Genomic DNA, 20,821 nt, shown 5'->3' on the forward strand with positions numbered 1-20,821 from the left:
TGCCCTCCTTCCTGTCTGTCCCTCCTCTTTCTCTCCCTCCCTCCTGTCTATCTCTCCCTCCCTCCTGTCTCTCTATCCCTGCTGTCTGTCTCTCTATCCCTGCTGTCTGTCTCTCTCTCCCTGTCTGTCCCTCCCTCCTGTCTGTCCCTCCCTCCTGTCTGTCTCTCTCTCCCTGCTGTCTCTCTCTCTATCCCTGCTGTCTCTCTCTCTCTCTCCCTGCTGTCTGTCTCTCTCTCCCTCCTGTCTGTCTCTGCTCTGCCTCTCCCTCCTGTTTGTCTCCCTCTCCTGTCTCTCTGCTCTTTCTCTTCCTGCTCTCTCCCTCCTCTCTCTCTCTCTCTCTCTCTCTCTCTCTCTCTCTCTCTCTCTCTCTGCCCTGTCTCCCACTCCTGACTCTCTCTGTCTCTCCCTCTCTCTGCTCTGTCTCTTCCTCCTCTCTCTCTCTCTCTCTCTCCCTCTCTCTGCTCTGTCTCTTCCTCCTCTCTCTCTCTCTCTCTCTCTCTCTCTCTCTCTCTCTCCCTCTCTCTGCTCTGTCTCTTCCTCCTCTCTCTCTCTGTCTCTCTCTCTCTCTCTCTCTCTGCTCTGTCTCTTCCTCCTCTCTCTCTCTCTCTCTCTCTCTCTCTCTGTCTCTTCCTTCTCTCTCTCTCTCCCTCTCTCTCTTCCTCCTGTCTCTCTCTCTCTCTCTCTCTCCCTCCTGTCTCTCTCTCTCTATCTCTCTCTCTGCCCTGTCTCCCACTCCTGACTCTCTCTCTCTCTCCCTCTCTCTGCTCTGTCTCTTCCTCCTCTCTCTCTCTCTCTCTCTCCTCTCTCTGCTCTGTCTCTTCCTCCTCTCTCTCTCTCTCTCTCTCTCTCTCTCTCTCTCTCTGCTCTGTCTCTTCCTCCTCTCTCTCTCTCTCTCTCTGTCTCTTCCTTCTCTCCAAATCCAAATCCAAAAAAGCTTTATTGGCAGGACCAAATACATTTAGCATTGCCAAAGCAAAATAGAACATTAACGTGGGGGGGGGGGGGGGGGGATTGTGGGAATAAGGGAAGGACATGGGTATACAGTCCATAGGAGGATGTACGGGATGGTATGGGGGGGATGGGGTATATAGTCCATAGGGGAGGGGGGTATAGGCATACAGTCCATAGGGGAGGGGAGTATGGGGTTATACAGTCCATGTGTTATCATGTTCCTCTTAGTTGGTGGCAGGCCGTGACATATCGGGCAGCTATTTGCACAGTTTCTTCCTCTTCCCCCAGTATGATATAGAGTTTCCTCTCCTCATCTGTGGAGGTGAAATCTGCAATGTGGGCGGAGAGTCTTTGGAAATGGGCGGTCCTCAATGGTGTATATTTGCTGCAGTGTAGCAGGAAGTGAGCCTCATCCTCCAGGACCTCCTGGTCACATTGCCTGCACTCTCTCTCTCTCTCTCTCTCTCTCCCTCCTGTCTCTCTCTCTCTCTCTCTCTCTCTCTCTGCCCTGTCTCCCACTCCTGACTCCAAATCCAAATCCAAATCCAAAAAAGCTTTATTGGCAGGACCAAATACATTTAGCATTGCCAAAGCAAAACAAGACAAAACATTAACATGGGGGGGGGGGGGGGGGGGGGTTGTGGGAATAGGGAAGGATATAGGGAGTTGGGGTATATAGTCCATAGGTGTGTGGATGATGTAAGGGGCAGCATGGGGGACTGGGATATACAGTCCATAGGGGGGTATTGGGGGGGAATACAGTCCATGTGGTATCATGTTCCTCTCAGTTGGTGGCAGGCTGTGACATATCGGGCAGCTATTTGCACGGTTGTTTCCTCCTCCCCCAGTAGGATGTAGAGTTTCCGCTCCTCATCTGTGGAGGTAAAATCCTGGATGTGGGCGGAGAGTCTCTGGAAGTGGGCGGTCCTCACAGGTGCATATTTGCTGCAGTGTAGCAGGAAGTGGGCCTCATCCTCCAAGACCTCCTGGTCGCATTGTCTGCACAGTCTCTCCTCCCGGGGCTTCCATGTCTGTCTGTGCCGCCCTGTCTCTATCTCCAGGCTGTGGGCACTCAGACGGTACAAACTCAAGACCTGTCTGTCTTTGTGGTGATGTAGCCTCCCCAGATATGGAGCCATTGTGTACTCCCTCTGTAGTGATTGATAGACAGCGAGTTTCTTGGAATTCTTTATGTCACTTCTCCATTCCTCTATGTATCGTTCCTTGCAGCTTTCTATAGTCTGTCTCTCTCTCTCTCTGCTCTGTCTCGTCCTCCTCTCTCTCTCTCTCTCTCTCTCTCTCCCCCTACTGTCTCTCCCTCCTGTCTATCTCTCTCTCTCCTGTCTCTCCCTCATGTCTATCTCTACTCAGTCTCTTTCTCTCCTGTCTCCCCTTCCTCTCTCTCTTCTCCGTGTCTTTGTCTCATCCTCCTGTCTCTCTGTCTCCCCCTTCTGTCTATCTCCCTCCTGTCTCTCTCTTCTCTGTCTCTCCCTCCTGTCTCGCTCCGCTCTCTTTTCTACCTGTCTCTCCCTTCTGTCTCTCTCTCCCTCTTTCTCTTCCCTCTCTCTCGCTCCGCTCTCTTTTCTACCTGTCTCTCCCTTCTGTCTCTCTTTCTCTTCCCTCTCTCTCTCTCCTGTCTCTCTCCTCTGTCTCTCCCGCCTGTCTTTCTCCCCATCTCTCTCTGCTCTGTCTCTCTTTGCTCTGTTTCATTCCCTCCTCTGTCTCTCCCTCCTGTCTCTCTGCTCTGTCTCTCTCCTCTTTCCCTCTGGTCTCTCTCCCTCCTGTCCTCTGCTCTGTCTCTCTCTCTCTCCTGACGCTCTCCGCTCTATCTTCCTTCTGTCTCTCTGTGTGTGTGTGTACACCTGGGGGTCACTCAGTCAGAATTACATTGGCCATATACAGGGGAGATCTAACTGTATACACTGGAGATCTGATTATATACGAGGGATCTGACTATGTACAATGGCTATGTACAGGAGGATCTGACTGTATACATTGGCTATATATAGGGGAGGATCTGAATATATACGCTGGCTATAATACTAAAGGGGGGTCTGACTATATACAATGGCTATATACTAAAGAGATATCTGGCTATATATACTGTAACTGGGTATAATGTTAGTTCCCGATCCTAAATGGGGGGTTATCTAGCTACCTATACAATAAATGGTGGAGGTCATCTGGCTACCTGCGCTAAAGGGGGGTTATCTGGCTACCTAATAGCTGTCACATTATATATATATATTGGTAAAACACTGCTGCATCATATGTATTTTGTAGGGAGACACTGCTTATTGTGGCTATACTACACCACCTATACTGGGGGCAACAATTCCAGGCTGCATATACTGGGGGCACCTATACCTGGCATTACCCACAGTGGTGTGCTTAGCATGCCACACTCCTTTACTTTTTTTTTTGGGGGGGGGGGGGTGTAATTTAAGACCCAGCACCGGGTGTCAAATGCCCTAGGTACGCCACTGCTTGTACCCATTATTTTCCTTAATGTATGGTTGCAATAATATGTATGGGGGCTTTGCTATTAATTGGCTAAACACTTTTGGGTGGCATTACTAAAACACTCCAGCCAGTTGGTGGCAATAGCTTGTATGGAGCACTCCACCCTGTTGGTGACAGTAGCATGTATGGGGGCTTTGCAATTCATTGTTAAAGTCGGCATGAAATGACATGAAAATTATGCAAAATTACGAATGAGTACACAAAATCTATTGAATTTACAAATTATAATTACGTATGGACCTATTTGCAAAAATGTATGCAAAATTTTGCATATTTTTCATTAGCCTATTACGATCATCACTAATGATAGTTAGTGATTATTAGTGATTATGTGATTAAGTGATTAATAAGTGATTAATGTGATTAATCATAATTGGTGATTATTAATAATAATGATTATTCACGGATTTTAGGGTCTAAAGGCGGTGCAATTTTTTTTAGACCCTAAAAACCAAGAAAAACTATCACACTGCAGAGAGATCCGCTGCTACCTTGCACTTACTCACCTTCCTAGGTTCCAGTGCTGCAATTCTCCCTCCGTCCTGTGAGTGACCCTGTAGTGAGATTGCTGTCTCACCAGAGGGATCCAGAGCCTCAGAGGCCCGGAAGGAGAATGGCTGCCAGCATCTGGATCCCTGGGGAGATGAGTGAAATTGCCCGCTGCACTTAAGGCTCTCCACAGACCACTCGGCGGCTACCCCGAGTCATGCTCAGGATAACTGCTCCTGGCTTCTTTTTCCCACCCTGAGCCTGACTATGGGGTTACCACCTGGGAGGTAAAATAACAAAGCGCTACGCTAGTCGTTTGGTGCCAGTACAGTAAGCTAACTCTCTCTAACTGAAAACATTAATCTCAGTAGCACACACTAGTGTGAGTGACTGACTACTGTGATCTGACCTGCTACTACTAGCACTAACTGTCTAAAAGCACTAGCACACTTTACAGACCATATGCAATTCACTTTTTCTCCAGAGTTTTGTCCTAGGAGAAAATTGTTCATCTTCTGTTTAAAATACCTTTTCAGCACTTTAGAATTAAAAAACTACCAAAAAGTAAGTGTAAAAATACTAGGAAACATCTTTTGAGTAGTTTCTTGTCTGTAAATGGTTTAAAGGGCATTTTGTTGACACGGTGTGAAAATATTACCTGGGAGAAAACTAAAAAAAAAAAAGTGAATTGAATAAAGGCCTAAAGGTGGCCACACACCATTCAATTAATTTTGATCAGTTGTTACAAACAATTGAGAGCTTTTCTTTGTTTTCGATCGATAAATCCAATGAATTTCCCGGTTTTTTTTATTTTGGGGAGATTGGACATATTTGAAGTTTCAGACCAACTTTTATCAAAAATTATATGGTGTGTGTGATGGATTGTCAATTACATGCTCTACAGTGCCAATCAATTTTTTTTATGAACTTTTAATGATTATATTCATCATTGGGGAAAAATTAAACATAGGTGTGTGGTACATTGGTCATAATTTTGAATTGCTACAATCAGTCAGAAATATAGATTGCTATTCTTGAATTTAACAGATTTTTTTTAAATAAATTGTATGGTGTGTGGCCACCTTTAGTCTATTGCCTAATCTAACTCAAAAGTCAAAAGTCCCTTCCTGATCCCTATCCCTGGACCCTAACTACTAGTACAACAGCTAAATGTATCACTGTCTCTAACCAAACTACCACTGACTTAGGCCTCTTTCAGATGGACGACTGAGCTGTGTGCTTGCCGAGAAGTTCAGTCTCCCGTTTGCTGTCTACCAGTGAAAATCAGGTGCAATTTAAATCCAAATAAATTGCAGCAGGTGTAACACTACACGTGTGAAGCAATAACATGCAATGGTGTTACAGGGCAGCAGAGGGCCACGCTCAAATCTGACTCCACGGGGGGCGCCTGTCTAGCCGAGTCCTAACAAGTGCCAGGCCGGTGCAGGAGAGCAGATGACAGGTGGTAACAATTAATAAACTAACTCTCTAATTAAAAAGCTATATATCGCAAGTAGAGATGGCCCGAACCTCCGATTTTTGGTTCGCGAACCGCCTTCGCGAACTTCCGCTGAAGTTCGCGAACATGCAAACTTTTGCGAACCGCAATAGACTTCAATGGGAGGCGAACTTCGAAAACTAGAAACATTTATGCTGGCCACAAAAGTAATGAAAAAGATGTTTCAAGGGGTCTAACACCTGGAGGGGGCATGGCAGAGTGGGATACATGCCAAAAGTCCCAGGGAAAAATCAGGACTTGACGCACAGCAGCGTTTTAAGTGCAGAAATCACATTGCAGGCTAAATTGGAGGCCTAAAGTGCTTTAAAACAGCTTGCATGTGTATATATCAATCAGGGTGTGTAATTAGTGTACTGCTTCACACTGACAGACCAAACTCACTGTGTAACGCACCGCAAAGAGCTGTTTGTGTAGTGATGGCCGTACTGGACTGGTGCGCACCATTGCCAGAGTGCAGGCCATGGCGGTTTTCAAACCCATATGGTCGGGCTGAGGTAGCTGAATGACAGAACAACAGTGGCGGAGTGTCTAACTGATCGAATTTGGTCTGTCCACAATGAAGCAACGACCTTATTATCTATTTTCTTGGGTCAGGTGTGCCCCCCAACCCCAACACACTCATATAGCCGGCGGTCATTGCTTCATTGTGATACGCAACTGTACTGCTTCACGCTGACAGACCAAACTCACTGTGTAACGCACCGCAAAGAGCTGTTTGTGTAGTGATGGCCGTACTGGACTGGTGCGCACCATTGCCAGAGTGCAGGCCATGGCGGTTTTTAAGCCCATATGGTCGGGCTGAGGTAGCTGAATGACAGAACAACAGTGACGGAGTGTCCAACTGATCGAATTTGGTCTGTCCACAATAAAGCAACGACCTTATTATCTATTTACTTGGGTCAGGTGTGCCCCCCAACCCCAACACACTCATATAGCCGGCGGTCATTGCTTCATTGTGATACGCAAGTCCCTTCACCGCGGCAAGGTAACGATCAAGAAGGGGAATTGACATAGGTACATGCCTTTTGTTTTGTTGTTGCAGCTGCAGTGCAGCCAGAAAAATTTGGCAGGCATGTACACGCACCAGAAAAATTATTATAGCGGCTGCTGCTAGCAGGAATCTGCCTGCAGTCCAGCGGTCTGCAGGCAGAGATGCTGTGTGGGGACCGACTTAGTCTTCGGGCGGGCAGTCACCCTCCGGGATCCATGCCTCATTCATTTTGATAAAGGTGAGGTACTGAACACTTTTGTGACTTAGGCAACTTCTCTTCTCAGTAAAAATGCCTCCAGCTGCGCTGAAGGTCCATTCTGACAGGACGCTTGAGGCAGGGCAAGACAGAAGTTGGATGGCAAATTGGGACAGCTCTAGCCACAGGTCAAGCCTGTGCACCCAGTAGTCCAAGGGTTCATCGCTGCTCACAGTGTCTACATCCACACTTAAGGCCCAGTAGTCGGCTACCTGCCGGTCCAGGCATTGGTGGAGGGTGGATCCGGAAGAGCTAAGGCGAGGCATTGGACTAAAGAATGTCCGCATGTCCGACATCACCATGAGATCGCTAGATCGTCCTGTCCTTGCCTGCACGGACATGGTAGGAGGAGAATTACTGGCAGTGGCACATTTAATCCATTGTGCTGTGACATCACCCTTCAACGCACTGTAAACCATAGTTGCCAGCTTGTTCTGCATGTGCAGCATCCTTTCTGCCTTCAGGTGAGTTAGTAACATGTCCGCCACTTTGTGCCTATACCGAGGGTCTAGTAGCGTGGCCACCCAGTACAGCTCATTCCCCTTGAGTTTTTTTATACAGGGGTCCCTCAACAGGCTGGAAGGCATGAAAGATGCCATCTGCACAAAGTTGGATCCAGACATACTATCCAACTCCTCTTGCTCTACCTCAGTGATGTCAGATAAGTTCTCCTCCTCCCCCCAGCCACGAACAATACCACGGGAGCGTTGAGCAGCACGTGCCCCCTGCAACGCCTGCTACAGTTGTTCTTCTGCTGCCTCCTCCTGCTCAAAAAAAAAACACCTTCCTCATCATCTGACTCTTCTTCCCCACACGACTCTTCCTCCTCCTCCTCCTCCTCCCCCCTCTGTGCTGCCGCAGTTGTTGAGGAAGCATCTGGTTCTGATGAGAATTGATCCCACAACGCTTCCTCCTGTAACTGTTCCTGTTCACGCTCATCCACAGCTTGATCCACCACTCTACGCACAGCATGCTCCAGGAAGAAGGCATACGGGATCAAGTCGCTGATGGCACCTTCACTGCGACTCACCATGTTTGTCACCTCCTCAAACGGCCGAATGAGCCTGCAGGCATTTCGCATGAGTGTCCAGTACTTCAGCCAGAACATCCCCATCTCCCCAGACTGTGTCCTTTGACTGTAGTTGTAGAGATACTGTTTGACGGCTTTCTCCTGTTGTAGCAGGTGGTCGAACATCAGGAGGGTCGAATTCCAGCGAGTCGGGCTATCGCAAATCAACCGCCTCACCAGCAAGTTATTTCTCTGCTGAATATTGGCCAAGCGTGCCATGGCTGTATAAGACTGCCTGAAATGCCCACACAACTTCCTGGCCTGCTTTAGGATGTCCTGTAAGCCTGGGTACTTAGACACAAATCTCTGGATTACGAGATTGAGCACATGCACTGCCATGCAGGGTACATGTGTCAACTTTCCCAAATTCAAAGCCGAAATGAGATTGCTGCCATTGTGACACACCACGTTGCCGATCTCCAGTTGGTGCGGGGTCAGCCACTGATCCACCTGTTTAAGAGCAGCCAGGAGAGCTGCTCCAGTGTGACTCTCCATTTTGAGGCAAGACATGTCTAAGATGGAGTGACACCGTCGTACCTGGCATGCAGCATAGGCCCTGGGGAGCTGGGGCTGTGTAGCTGGAGAGGAGATCGCAGCACCAGTAGAGTTTCGCTGCCATTCAGCCAAGGAGGATGAGGAGGATGACAGCGAAGAGGATGTAGCAGGAGGAGAAGGAGAGGAGGTGGCAGCAGGCCTGCCTGCAAGCCGTGAAGGTGTCACAAGTTGGTCCGCTGCACAGCCACGTACTCCCTGCTTGCCATCGGTCACCAGGTTGACCCAATAGGCTGTGTAAGTAATGTACCTGCCCTGACCATGCTTGGCAGACCAGGCATCCATGGTCAGATGGACCCTTGACCCAACGCTGTGTGCCAGAGATGACACCACTTGCCTTTCTCTTTCCTGGTGCAGTTTGGATATCGCCTTTTTTGAGAAATAATTGCGGCCTGGTATCTTCCACTGTGGTGTCCCAATGGCCACAAATTTTCGGAAGGCCTCAGAGTCCACCAGCTTGTATGGTAACAGCTGGCGGGATAACTGTTCCGCCAAGCCAGCTGTCAGACGCCGGGCAAGGGGGTGACTGGCAGACATTGTCTTCTTCCGCTCAAAGATTTCCCTCACGGACACCTGGCTACTGCTGTGGGCAGAGGAGCAGGAGCTGCTCAAGGTGAGAGGTGGAGTGGAGGAGGTTGGCTGTGAATGTGAAGGTGCAAGGGAGAAAGCTGCTGAAGAAGATGAAGCACCTGAAGGATGAAGAGGAGAAGGAGGGTGGCTTTGCTTTTGTGTGCTGCTTTTGCTCTGGTGCTCTTCCCATTGCAGTTTGTGCCTTTTCAGCATGTGCCTTCGTAAGGCACTTGTCCCTACGTGGGTGTTGGCCTTTCCACGGCTCAATATTTGGTGGCAGAGAGTACAGATTGCATTGCTCTGATCTTTGGCATACACACTAACAAATGTCCACACCTGTAAAGGATTGCGGAATGGCCGCCGTGTGCTCGGACGGCGTGGCGGCTAGTTCCGCGTCCAGCCCGGCGTATTACGTGCGGCGACATGTGTCTGATGTGATACAGCCTTCCTGTGCACATAGGCTGAGGAATACACGCGTGCGCGCGGAGAGACAGAAGCTTTATGGGAAACAGAGACGGATCAGCTGACTCCCTTGGTCAGCTGATCCCAGGATGTATGCGGATTGGCTGGAGGGGCTGGGGCGGCGCTGATCAGCGCTACACTATATAACCACTCGCCTCTCAGTCTCATGTTGTCTGCCGTTGCAAATGCTTTACGTGTTAGCACACAGACCTCAGTCAGATCCTACAGTGTGTTAGAACCAGGAGGACCTGGGAATTCACACTGAGCTAGATTACACTCGCATACTATGTCAATGCTATGTTATGCTATAGACTAGTTCCAGGGTGTTGTGACTACGGACCTCACACCCAAGCCTAGGAAACTGTGTCAATGCTATGTTATGCTATAAACTAGTTCCAGGGTGTTGTGACTACGAACCTCACACCCAAGCCTAGGAAACTGTGTCAATGCTATGTTCTGCTATAGACTAGTTCCAGGGTGTGGTGACTACGGACTGCACACCCAAGACTAGCATTGTGTACTTGTATTTCATTAGCCCAGTTCCAGGGTGTAGAGAGCTAGGATCTCACACCCAGTTAGGGCAAGACTGTTCTCTTTTGCAGCAGGGCATCCTGCAACCTAGCCTAGGTCCCTCTCCTAGGGAGCTTTGGCTACAGGGATTCACCCACAGTCTGGGGTGAATTCCCTTCATTACTACCTCCAGCCCCTCTGGTGGTTCTTACTCAAAGTGGTACTATTACATCATACTCTCATATTTCAGGTGTCCAGAGGTTAGACATACCTGGATTATTGGTGATGCTGAAGATCATCCATAATCTGGTGTATATCTATATTACTGGTGATTCTGCAGATCGCCAATAATCGGATTCTCTCTGCGTGTTGACACCAATCGTTACAACACCGCTGAGCCACCCTGGGGTGTGGGCACTATGGTGGCATCAGCAACTGACGTTGAAGGGCATGTTGGCTGGCTGTCCATAGGTGGGGTTACATGGCGCCGGACACTGCCACCAGCTGTTTCTGATGACGAGCTCCCCCTGCTTCTTTAAGCAACTCGTCTCCTCCTTCTCCTCTCTGACTCCCCCTCTGAACTGCCCCCCTGTTCATCTCCTCTATTGGGAAACCCACGTGGCATCTGTATCATCATAATCATTATAATCATCCTCCCCAGCTTTGCTTGTATCAAACACCTCCAAAACTGCACCAATGGCAGGTACTTCATCCTCCTCCTCCTCACACGTTACATCCATAGTGTCGCCTAACATATGAGGTGGTGTAACTTGCTTAGCGCCTTCATCTTGTTGTAACAATAATGGCTGTGAATCAGTGATTTCCCCACCAATTAGCTCTTGCGAAGTGTCAAATGTAGTGGATGTGGTACTTGTAGTAGCACTGGTGGCTGCGGAAGATGAGGTGTTCTGTGTTAAATAGTCAACCACGTCCTGACAATCTTGGGAGTTGATGGGACGTGCCTTCTTCTGAGCACTGTACTTTGGGCCAGGGCCGCACAAAATCACGTCAGCATGACCTCGAACAGACCTGCTGGGTGGCCTGCCTCTGGCTCTGCCTCTGCCTGTTGTTTTGTCCATATCAGGGGGGGGGGGAGATGAAGTGAAAAGTATACACTGACTTGACTAATACATTGTGCAGTCACACAGGTGCAGTGAAAGGTATGCAGTGACTGGTATTACAATACAATGTGCAGCTTTCACACAGGTGCAGTTAATAGGTATGCACAGACTGGTATACTAAACAGCATGCGGTCACACAGGTGCAGTGAACAGGTATGCAGGGATTGGTATTACAAATGTGCAGCTGTCACACACAGGTACCGTGAACAGGTGCAGTGACTGGTGGTATATTACACTGCTTGCGCTCACGTAGGTGCACTGAACAGGTTAAAGGTATGCACTGCAGTGATTGGGATTACAAATGTGCAGCTGCCTGTCACACACACGCACAGGTACCATGAACAGGTGCAATGACTGGTGGTATTAACAATGCGTGCGCTCACGTAGGTATAGGAAGGTAGGTGCACTGAACAGTGAACAGGTGCAGTGATTGGGATTACAAATGTGCAGCTGCCTGTCTCACACACACACACACACACACACACACACACACACACACACACACACACACACACACACACACACACACACACACACACACACACACACACACGTACTGTGAACAGGTGCAATGACTGGTGGTATTAACTATGCATGCACTCACATAGGTATAGGTAGGTAGGTGCACTGAACAGTGAAAAGGTGCAGTGATAGGGATTACAATTGTGCAGCTGCCTGTCACACACAGGTACAGTGAACAGGTGCAATGACTGGGGGTATTAACAACAATGCTTGCACTCACGTAGGTAGGTAGGTGCACTGAACAGTGAACAGGTACAGTGATTGGGATTACAAATGTGCAGCTGCCTGTCACACACACACACAGGTACCGTGAACAGGTGCAATGACTGGTGGTATTAACAATGTGTGCGCTCACGTAGGTATAGGTAGGTAGGTGCACTGAACAGTGAACAGGTGCAGTGATTGGGATTACAAATGTGCAGCTGCCTGTCTCTCACACACACACACACACACACACACACACACACACACACACACACACACACACACGTACTGTAAACAGGTGCAATGACTGGTGGTATTAACTATGCATGCACTCACATAGGTATAGGTAGGTAGGTGCACTGAACAGTGAAAAGGTGCAGTGATAGGGATTACAAATGTGCAGCTGCCTGTCACACACACACACACACACACACACACACACACACACACACACACACACACACACACACACACACACACACACACACACACACAGGTACAGTGAACAGGTGCAATGACTGGGGGTATTAACAACAATGCTTGCACTCATGTAGGTAAGTAGGTGCACTGAACAGTGAACAGGTGCAGTGATTGGGATTACAAATGTGCAGCTGCCTGTCACACACACACACAGGTACCGTGAACAGGTGCAATGACTGGTGGTATTAACAATGCGTGCACTCACGTAGGTAGGTAGGTAGGTGCACTGAACAGTGAACAGGTGCAGCGATTGGGATTACAAATGTGCAGCTGCCTGTCACACACAAAGGTAGTCACTCACTGAATGTGCTGGGCCTGGCAGTGGCACAGTAGGAATTACCACCAAGGGGCTTAAGGCCAGCTGCAACTGACTGATAAGGCTGTATATAATGCAAGTGGGCCACACACACAAAAAATTTAGATCACAAGAACAAGATTAGCTTTTAAAAGAGCTGTTGAGGGGTGCTTTTTTAGCAATAAGAATCAGCAAGGAGATAGCTAACAAGCCTAAAAGAGCCTAACTAAGCTTTCCTTATAGCTCTATCTGCAGCAGCAGCAGCAGCTCTCCCTTCTCTAATTACTGCAGGCACATGAGTGAGTCCAATGCCTGACGCTGCCTGCCTTTTATAAGGGGGGGGGGAGGTGGGGGTCCAGGAGGGAGTGTAGCCTGATTGGCTACAATGTGCAAGTTGACCCTAATGATGCACTATGGGGGCAAATCGAACTTCCAGAAAAGTTTGCGGTTCTCCGCGATCGCAAACCCCGGAAGTTTGCCGGTTCCCGTTCACCGCCGAACCATTCGGGCCATCTCTAATTACAAGTTCAATTAGTCTTAATTTGGCACAAATGAATAGCAGCTTGTAATACACAGCACTGCTCTACACAACCTCTCACTGTACTGAGTAAATAACAAGGCGTTAAATCCAAGATGGTTTCTGCCAAGATATATGGAGGGATGCGCTCATTCCTATTGGTTCTCTTTTAGTTGCTAGGGACCATCTGATTGATCCCCACATTCAAAACAAAATGCAGTTTCATGATGTTCTCGAACTCGTTATTACGGCTCATAATCAAAATTATGAGTGTAATTACAGATGCACTTGAAGTTGCAACTCGTAATCGCAACCGATTACAGACTACAACTTTGATGCTGTAATCCTCAATTGCCACTTGTAATTACGGTAATTACAGAAATCCTAAAAATGATGAGTCATTATGCCCACCAACAGTGCCAACACTGGCCATGTCGCTGGATTGGAAATAGTTAATAGTATGTATATGTAATAAACACAAGGGGTTTGCAGCACACCAGCTCTTTTATTCAGAGCAACCAGGTTACAAGCATCAGCAAGCTTTCGGACAATCCCTGTCCTTTGTCAAGCCAAAGTACAAATGAAACAGCTTTGCATATAAGCACCTAGCAGCAGGAAATGACATCACATATAATCACATCAAGCATAATTGACACAGGCATTAACCCTATACTCAAAAACAAAAACAAAAGAATATTCACATCATCCTGCAGCTTTCCCTTGCATAAGGTAAAGTCCATTCCCTTCTTTCCCTTGCATAAATGTTGAATGCAACAACGTCGATACATGACCTGTAAAAATTAGAGAAATAAATGCAAGTCAAAATCATGATTTAAACCATGTGGGGTTAACGCAGGGGTGCCTCTAGTCATTTTGTCACTCCAGGCGAGAAAACCTGTGGCGCCCACCCCCCCCCCCAGCCCCTCCCCCCCCAGGAAAATAATCATAATGCAGCATCGTTTCACCAGAAAATAATCATAATGCGGCAGTGTTTCATCAGAAAATAATAGTAATTATCGTAATTCAGAATCGTAATTCACCAGAAAATAATCGTAATGTGGCAGTGTTTCACCAGAAAATACACTTATTGCAGCAGCAGTTCACCGGAAAATATTCCTAAGGTGGCAGCGTTTCACCAGAAAATACACTTATTGCAGCAGCATTTCACCAGAAATTAATCATAAGGCAGCAGCGTTTCACCAGAAAATAATCGTAATGGGGCAGCGTTGTCAGAAAATAATCGTAATGCGGAAGCGTTTCACCAGAAAATACACGTAATCCGAGCAGAGGGAAAGAGTAGAGAGGGAGAGGCAGCATAAGATGTAAGAGGGGGGTAGAGGAACAGAGAGGGGGAGGGATAGACGGCATAAGATGGAAGAGGGTGCAGAGAAACAGAGGGGAGAGGGAGAGACAGCATAAGATGGAAGAGAGTGCAGAGGAACAGAGAGGGGTAGAGACAGCATAAGATGGAAGAGGGGGCAGAGGAACAGAGAGGGGAGAGGGAGAGACAGCACAGCACTAAAGCACAGGTTTACAGCTTTACCAGCCTACAGCCTAACCAGCTTTCAAAGAAAACTCTAGTATCAAAAGAGCAGGGCACATTCTAGCAGTTATAACAGTACTGGGAGTCTGCACACAGGACAGGAAGTGTTCTTAGCAGCCTGCCTGCATACCTTCTCTTCTGCCTGTGCATGCAGCTTATCATCTCTGGAGTAGTGATAGGTCGTTCGCGATTCTTTGCTGCGAACGACAAGAGCCGGTTCTCAGTTTTGAAAGAGTCGATGCCTCAGCCCCCCCACAGAGCTCTGCTTTGCTCTGCAATAAAGGGCGCTGAGGCATGTTGGTAGATGTAGTCCTCCTCTTGCAGCTTGTAGGAGTGTATGGGGCGGAGCAGAGCAGTAGCAGGAGGGATTGCCCCAGTCAAAGAAGCAGTCTGGAATTGTCATAGAGACGGGGGCGGGGCTTTTATTCCGATTATGAGTGGTGTTTAGTGATATTTAATGAAGAGCCGATTCAGAGCCGGCTCTTAATGGGAGCCGATTCAGAAGAGTCGATTCTCTGAAATGAGCCGGAATTCCCATCACTACTCTGGAGCAGAAACTTCCCTTCTCCCGGGCTGTGTTGCTGTCTTGTGCGGGGGCGGGGCTCCAACACGGACACATCACATTCTTCTCTCTGTGACTGCATCTGTCCCCTGGCTGTCTCGCTCCAGTTTCTGTGTGCAGCCAGTGACACAGGTGGGGGCTCAGACTGTCGGGGGCATAAGCTGGCTGGCCGCTGGCTCCTGGTTTGACTGGTGTGGGGCGGAGTTAAAGGCTGGGCCACATGAGGTAAACACTTTACCTGTGTGGCTACTGAAAAGAAGGGGCGCGGCTTTAAAGAAGGAGCCTGGCAGAGAAGAGCAGTATTGATTGCTCTATTGGCTGTGGAGAAGTGGAGGTGGAGGCACTGCTGAGCACATGGTAGCGTGCCGAGCACCGGGGACTGAGTCGGGAGGTAATATAATATAAAAAAAAAAAAAACATGGTCACAGTAGCAGCGGTGGGGGAATGCGCCTCACCACCTCATGGCGCCTCACCACCTCATGGCGCCCCAGGCAACCGCCTATACTTGCCTGGTGGGTGAGACGCCCCTGGGTTAACGTATCCAATTCATTAATCCAAAATACTTCCTTCCTTTTCAAAGCAAGTATGCGATCACCTCCCCTTTGTAACCTGGGTACATGATCGACTACCATAAATTTGAGGTCATCACAGGTATGTCCCTTCTCTCTGCAGTGCCGAGGGATAGGTAGATCTGAGGTACCCGATCTCACAGTGGATCTATGTTGTGAGATCCTTCATTTAACTGGTTGGGTCGTTTCGCCTACATAAAGAAAACCGCAGGGACAACAGATAATATAAATAGCAAAATTTGTTAGACATGTCAAAAAATGACGAATCTCATATTCCCTTGTTCCTGCGGAATTCTTAAATGTGGTTCCCTTGAGTATATTAACACACTCTGAACAAGATAAACAGGGGAAGCATCCCACATGTTTTGAAATAGGGGCCATACCAGCTGTGCTTGAAGATTTGACATCTGCCCTTACTATCCTGTCACCAATGGTAGGATTCCCATAGTATGTATATGTAGGCAGGTAAGATCTATCTTGCTTGGATTATCTCTCTCCACTGTCAGTTTTATAAAAAAAAGGAAAAAAAAGAGAAAGAGAGAGAGAGAGAGAGAGAATTGATGATTGAAAAATCAGCCTATGTGACATTGCTCCCATGAGAAAAACTCAGAAGATATTTTGCAATTATGGGGATTTTATTGTAATTCGGGCTGCCCCACAGTAGCTGTAATTAACATTATGGCCTATGGCAGCACCCAAATCTGTGTGTCATACTGTGAATATCACTGATATTATGCTAGGATATATGTAACAATGGGAACTATTACAGTTTTTGTGTTTTTGTTTTACAACTGCCAACCTTCTCTTCTTGATGGAATAACTTGCATAAACAATAGGGTGCTTGTGGCAGTCCATCATAGTAGATTTTTATCTTTTAGGTGGATCTCCTTGAACCTGTGTTGATTCATAAAATACAAACTCAGGGTGCTAAACAGCGACTCCTTCCTTTATATATATCACAGTATGTTGTGTTCTATAGCCTGAATGGAGAACAATGGAATGAATACCAAGGCAACACTAGTAACAATCAAATGGTATGTACACTGTCAACTTGTATTTAGAACTTTGCATTAAAGCAGAATTGAGCTCCCAATGTATACAGTATACTGACATGTGGGAGTGGGTTTATGCTAACATAAAAACATCGGATGAGCTTATTTCGTCGCGCGGCTCTCAGAGCCGAGCGCTGAAACTGGGCGCCCCATAGCAGCAATGCTATGCTGCACGGGGCACGTAGCGCTAATTCAGGGCTCTGGCGGCTGCAAGACCCCGAATTACATCTCCCTCCGAGTTGCAACAACTCAAAGGGGGAATAGTTTTTAATGCCGTCTCGGATTTTAGCAGCAGCGGTGAGAGCCGTCATTCGGTTTAAAGTTTTAAAAAAAGAGAGATAGTGTTTGTCTTACCTCCACTGAAGAAGACAGACAGAAAAATTGGAATTTTTATTCAGAACTATAATGTGACTATGCACGTTTTAGCACCTCTAAATTAATATTATTCATGTTTATATTAGTTCAGGTCCTATCTTGGTCAGGCTCTTCCAGTTTGTTTTAGTAGAATTGTATTCCATTATTGTCTCATTTAGGGCAAGGGCATATGTTTTTACTACAACACATTGATTTCTCCATTGCCCAACAGCAAACAGGTATTAGAAAATGCCTATAAATACATTGTTTATAAGACTGCAGTCCTTTACCTCCCTTTTTCCTTCCAGAACAGAGTTAGATATGGCATCCTAGATGATAAATGCCCTGCTCTACACATTGCCCACAACATCATGTGGAAGGAAACAAATCTCTGACTTCCAGATTGCATGCTTGAGAGTCCACGTGCACATCAGTTCCTGCAATCAGAGCTTCTGCTAAATAAATAAAGCACTTGCAGACTTTTTTATATTTACAATAATTCATCTAGTATCATGAGGTGCCAACAGAGAATGGCATCATGGGGTGCCAATAGAGAATTAAAAAAAATCTATTAAAAAAATAAAAAATTATGAGTTAAACTGTTTTTATATTTTTCACTGTCGGCACCTCCTGATACCAGTATGTAGCACTGACTCCCACAGGAGCTGCTGTAAGAGTTGGGTTCTCCTACTGTCCCCAGTGATGACCCGTCCTGTGAAAGGACCCTCTAATACTCCGACACACCAATAATTATAAGGGGTTTTATTAGGGGCAGACAAGATGCCCTGAGAGAAGGGTGTGGGCAAACAGGGTTCACAATGGTATAGGGGTACAATGGCATCAGATAAAAGCAACAGCTTAGTGACAATGGGTTAGTGAAGCAGAAATAGCAGTTCCATGGTGCAACAGTCATAAATAGAGTTTGTTCCCCTGTCCACCCGTGAAGAGACTCTGCCCCTTAATGCACTGGGTGAGAGAGAGACAAAACTTCTGTACAATTCTTAACAATCAAACAGGCAAACAGTTATATGCAATTCACACAAATAGCAGAGGAGGTGCAACTAGCTACTGCACTTAGCTAAAACATTTCAAAACCCTGACTAACCACTGGCCAGTGGTGAAACTGCTATAAAGTCTGCTAGCGATGGGGCCCATTCAAGTTACAGTTGGAGCGCTCAGACCTTCAAGAGAAGGTATTTGTAATCCACATGGCACGACCAGCTCTCCAAAGGACTCTGAGCTGAGAGGGGCAGTGGCCCCTTCTCGCTCGCCAGGCGAAGGCACAATTAAACGCAAAGTACTGTGGCCACAGGCCCCTCACCCATCTAGTCGCTGCAGCAAGAAACCCTCAGGAAGGGCTTGTCCTCTGGGCTGGGTGAGATGATTCCTCCTGTCTGGTCGCTGGTGGCTTGTTTCGTGTCCAACTCCTTGCTATCCTGGCTTCAAAGCATCAATTGGAGCCTGATTGTACTCCTCTTTCTGCCCTGGTCCGTTCCTCTGAACCACACGAAGATCGCTTATGCAGAGGCTGGGACAGAGAGATCCTCATGTCTCTCCAGCCTCTCTCCTTTGTTCTCCTCCTCCTCCTTTTGTCCTCTCCCTTCCTCCTGTCCTCCCCCCATCACCCCCCTCTGTCCACTTCCTTTAACTCTGCAAGAGGGGTGAGGTTGCCATCGTGTGGTGGGTATAGATATTGCAGTCTCAATCCACTGATGTTACACTCTCCCCCCACTGAAAGTCTTTGGCCCCCAAAGAACAAAGTTTTAACTACCAATTATCTAACTTAATACCTACATGTAACTAGGTAACTGAAGCTATCCTGAGTTGTGGGCAGTGTGACTTCCCACCATGGTGTGTCGGGTACAGGGCAGGAGGTATCACACACTGGTACAGTGGTCTGATGGACTTGTGTCTTAGTAGATCTGCAGACGGTGGTGATGGCTTCTTCAGAACTGTTTCCTCTGGAGTCATATGTCAACCTCAGGGGAGGTTTGATCTGTCGCTTGGTTCTCTGCTCCATAGGCTCTAGGGGTTCTCTGGCAGGGAATTCAGTTGCAACCTCTCTCGCGGGGGATTCTATTACAATCTCCCGAGGTGGCATTGATGGGGTCTCAGCCATAGTTTGGGGCTCTCCTTCCTCTTCAGGCTCAGTGGGTACCTGTTCTGGCCCCTCCTCAACCTGAGCCCGTGGTATGAATTCTTGTGCATCAGCTCTTAATGGCCTAGAGTAGTTGTCCTCTATAGGCGGTGTGGAAACAATGGGGTCAAACCGCCACAGCCATTCCATCTCCAGGTCCTCTTCCTCGTCATCCTCTTCTTCCACTGCAGTAGAAGGCAATTGTGACCGAGTTACTGGGGTTCGTTTAGGCAGGGGTGGTTCACGTGGAGGGGGCACCCGCACTGTTTCATTCAGTGGTAGAAGGTGATTGCGGTGCCAAGTCTTCAAGGGCCCTGTCTTCCCCTCTGGACGGAGCTGATACACTGGAAGGCCGGGCAACCGTGCACAAACAATGTATGGCTGTGAGCTCCACCGGTCAGCTAACTTCTGCTTCCCGTGAAGGCCCAGGTTCCTCAATAACACCCGGTCACCCGGTTGTAAGTCATGGACCCGAACCCTCAGATCATATCTTCTCTTGTTTTGCTGTTCCCGAATATTGGAAGCACTTTGGGCCTTTTCATAGGCAGTTTTCAGGTTCCTCCGAAGTCGGTCAACATAGCCTTTATGAGATGCAGCTGAAGTCCCATCAGTGGAGGTGCCAAAGGCAAGATCCACTGGTAGTCGAGCTTCTCTTCCAAACATTAGCATGTAAGGTGAATATCCTGTTGTATCATGCTTTGTGCTGTTGTATGCATGGACCACTGCTGAGACATATTTACTCCAGTGCTGCTTCTTTTCAGAGGTAAGTGTCCCTAACATATTCAAAAGTGTGCGATTGAACCGCTCGGGTTGTGGATCGCCCTGGGGGTGGTAAGGAGTAGTCCGTGACTTTTGCACCCCCAGCACTTGCAATAACTCTCTGATGAGTTTACTCTCAAAGTCTCGACCTTGGTCTGAATGAAGCTGCTGCGGTAGACCATAATGGACAAAGAACTTCTCTACTAGGACTTTTGCTACTGTGGAAGCTTTTTGGTCCCTTGTGGGGAAAGCTTGGGCATATCGGGTGAAGTGATCAGTTACCACTAAGATACTTCCTTGTCCGCTCATATCTGGTTCCAGGCACAGGAAATCCATGCATACCAACTCCATGGGGCCTTGGCTCTGTAGGTGACCCATTGGGGCAGATCTAGTGGGCAAGGTCTTTCGTTGTATACACAGCAGACATGAGTGGCAGTAGCTTTCTATTTCAGCCCTCATACAGGGCCAGTAGAATCTATCTTTGACTAGGCCGAGAGTCCTCTCTGCTCCCAAATGACCATGGTCATCATGCAAGGCCACTAGTATTGTCTCTCTGTGTTTTTCAGGAAGGAATAACTGCCACTTTTCTTCCAGATCATCAACAGGAGCTCTACGGTAGACCAGTCCGTCTCGGAGCTGTAGCCGATTCCATTCTCTGTAAACCATCTTGGCCTTCTCAACAGATTCAGTTTGCAGGAGCTCTGGTCGTTGGCTTTCTAGGGCCTCCAGGGTCAGTCGGCAGAGGGGATCTTCTGACTGGTCCTGCTTCAGATCCTTTTTTCTAAGGATGGGCAAGCTCCCATCCTTCAATTGG

The 20,821-nt window shown here is 47.8% G+C and overlaps 1 protein-coding gene across 2 annotated transcripts in view; it reads left to right on the forward strand.

The window, feature by feature from the left end:
- The window catches only part of LOC137527537 (coagulation factor VIII-like), a 506,000-nt gene that overhangs the window by 403,875 nt on the left and 81,304 nt on the right, over positions 1-20,821 (forward strand). For both annotated transcript variants that reach the window (XM_068248081.1, XM_068248082.1), the window contains one exon: positions 16,584-16,739. In XM_068248081.1, the coding sequence (XP_068104182.1) occupies positions 16,584-16,739 (156 nt within the window). The remainder of the gene's footprint in view (positions 1-16,583; positions 16,740-20,821) is intronic.

The sequence above is a fragment of the Hyperolius riggenbachi genome, chromosome 8 (genome assembly GCF_040937935.1).
Source record: "Hyperolius riggenbachi isolate aHypRig1 chromosome 8, aHypRig1.pri, whole genome shotgun sequence".
NCBI lineage: Eukaryota > Metazoa > Chordata > Amphibia > Anura > Hyperoliidae > Hyperolius > Hyperolius riggenbachi.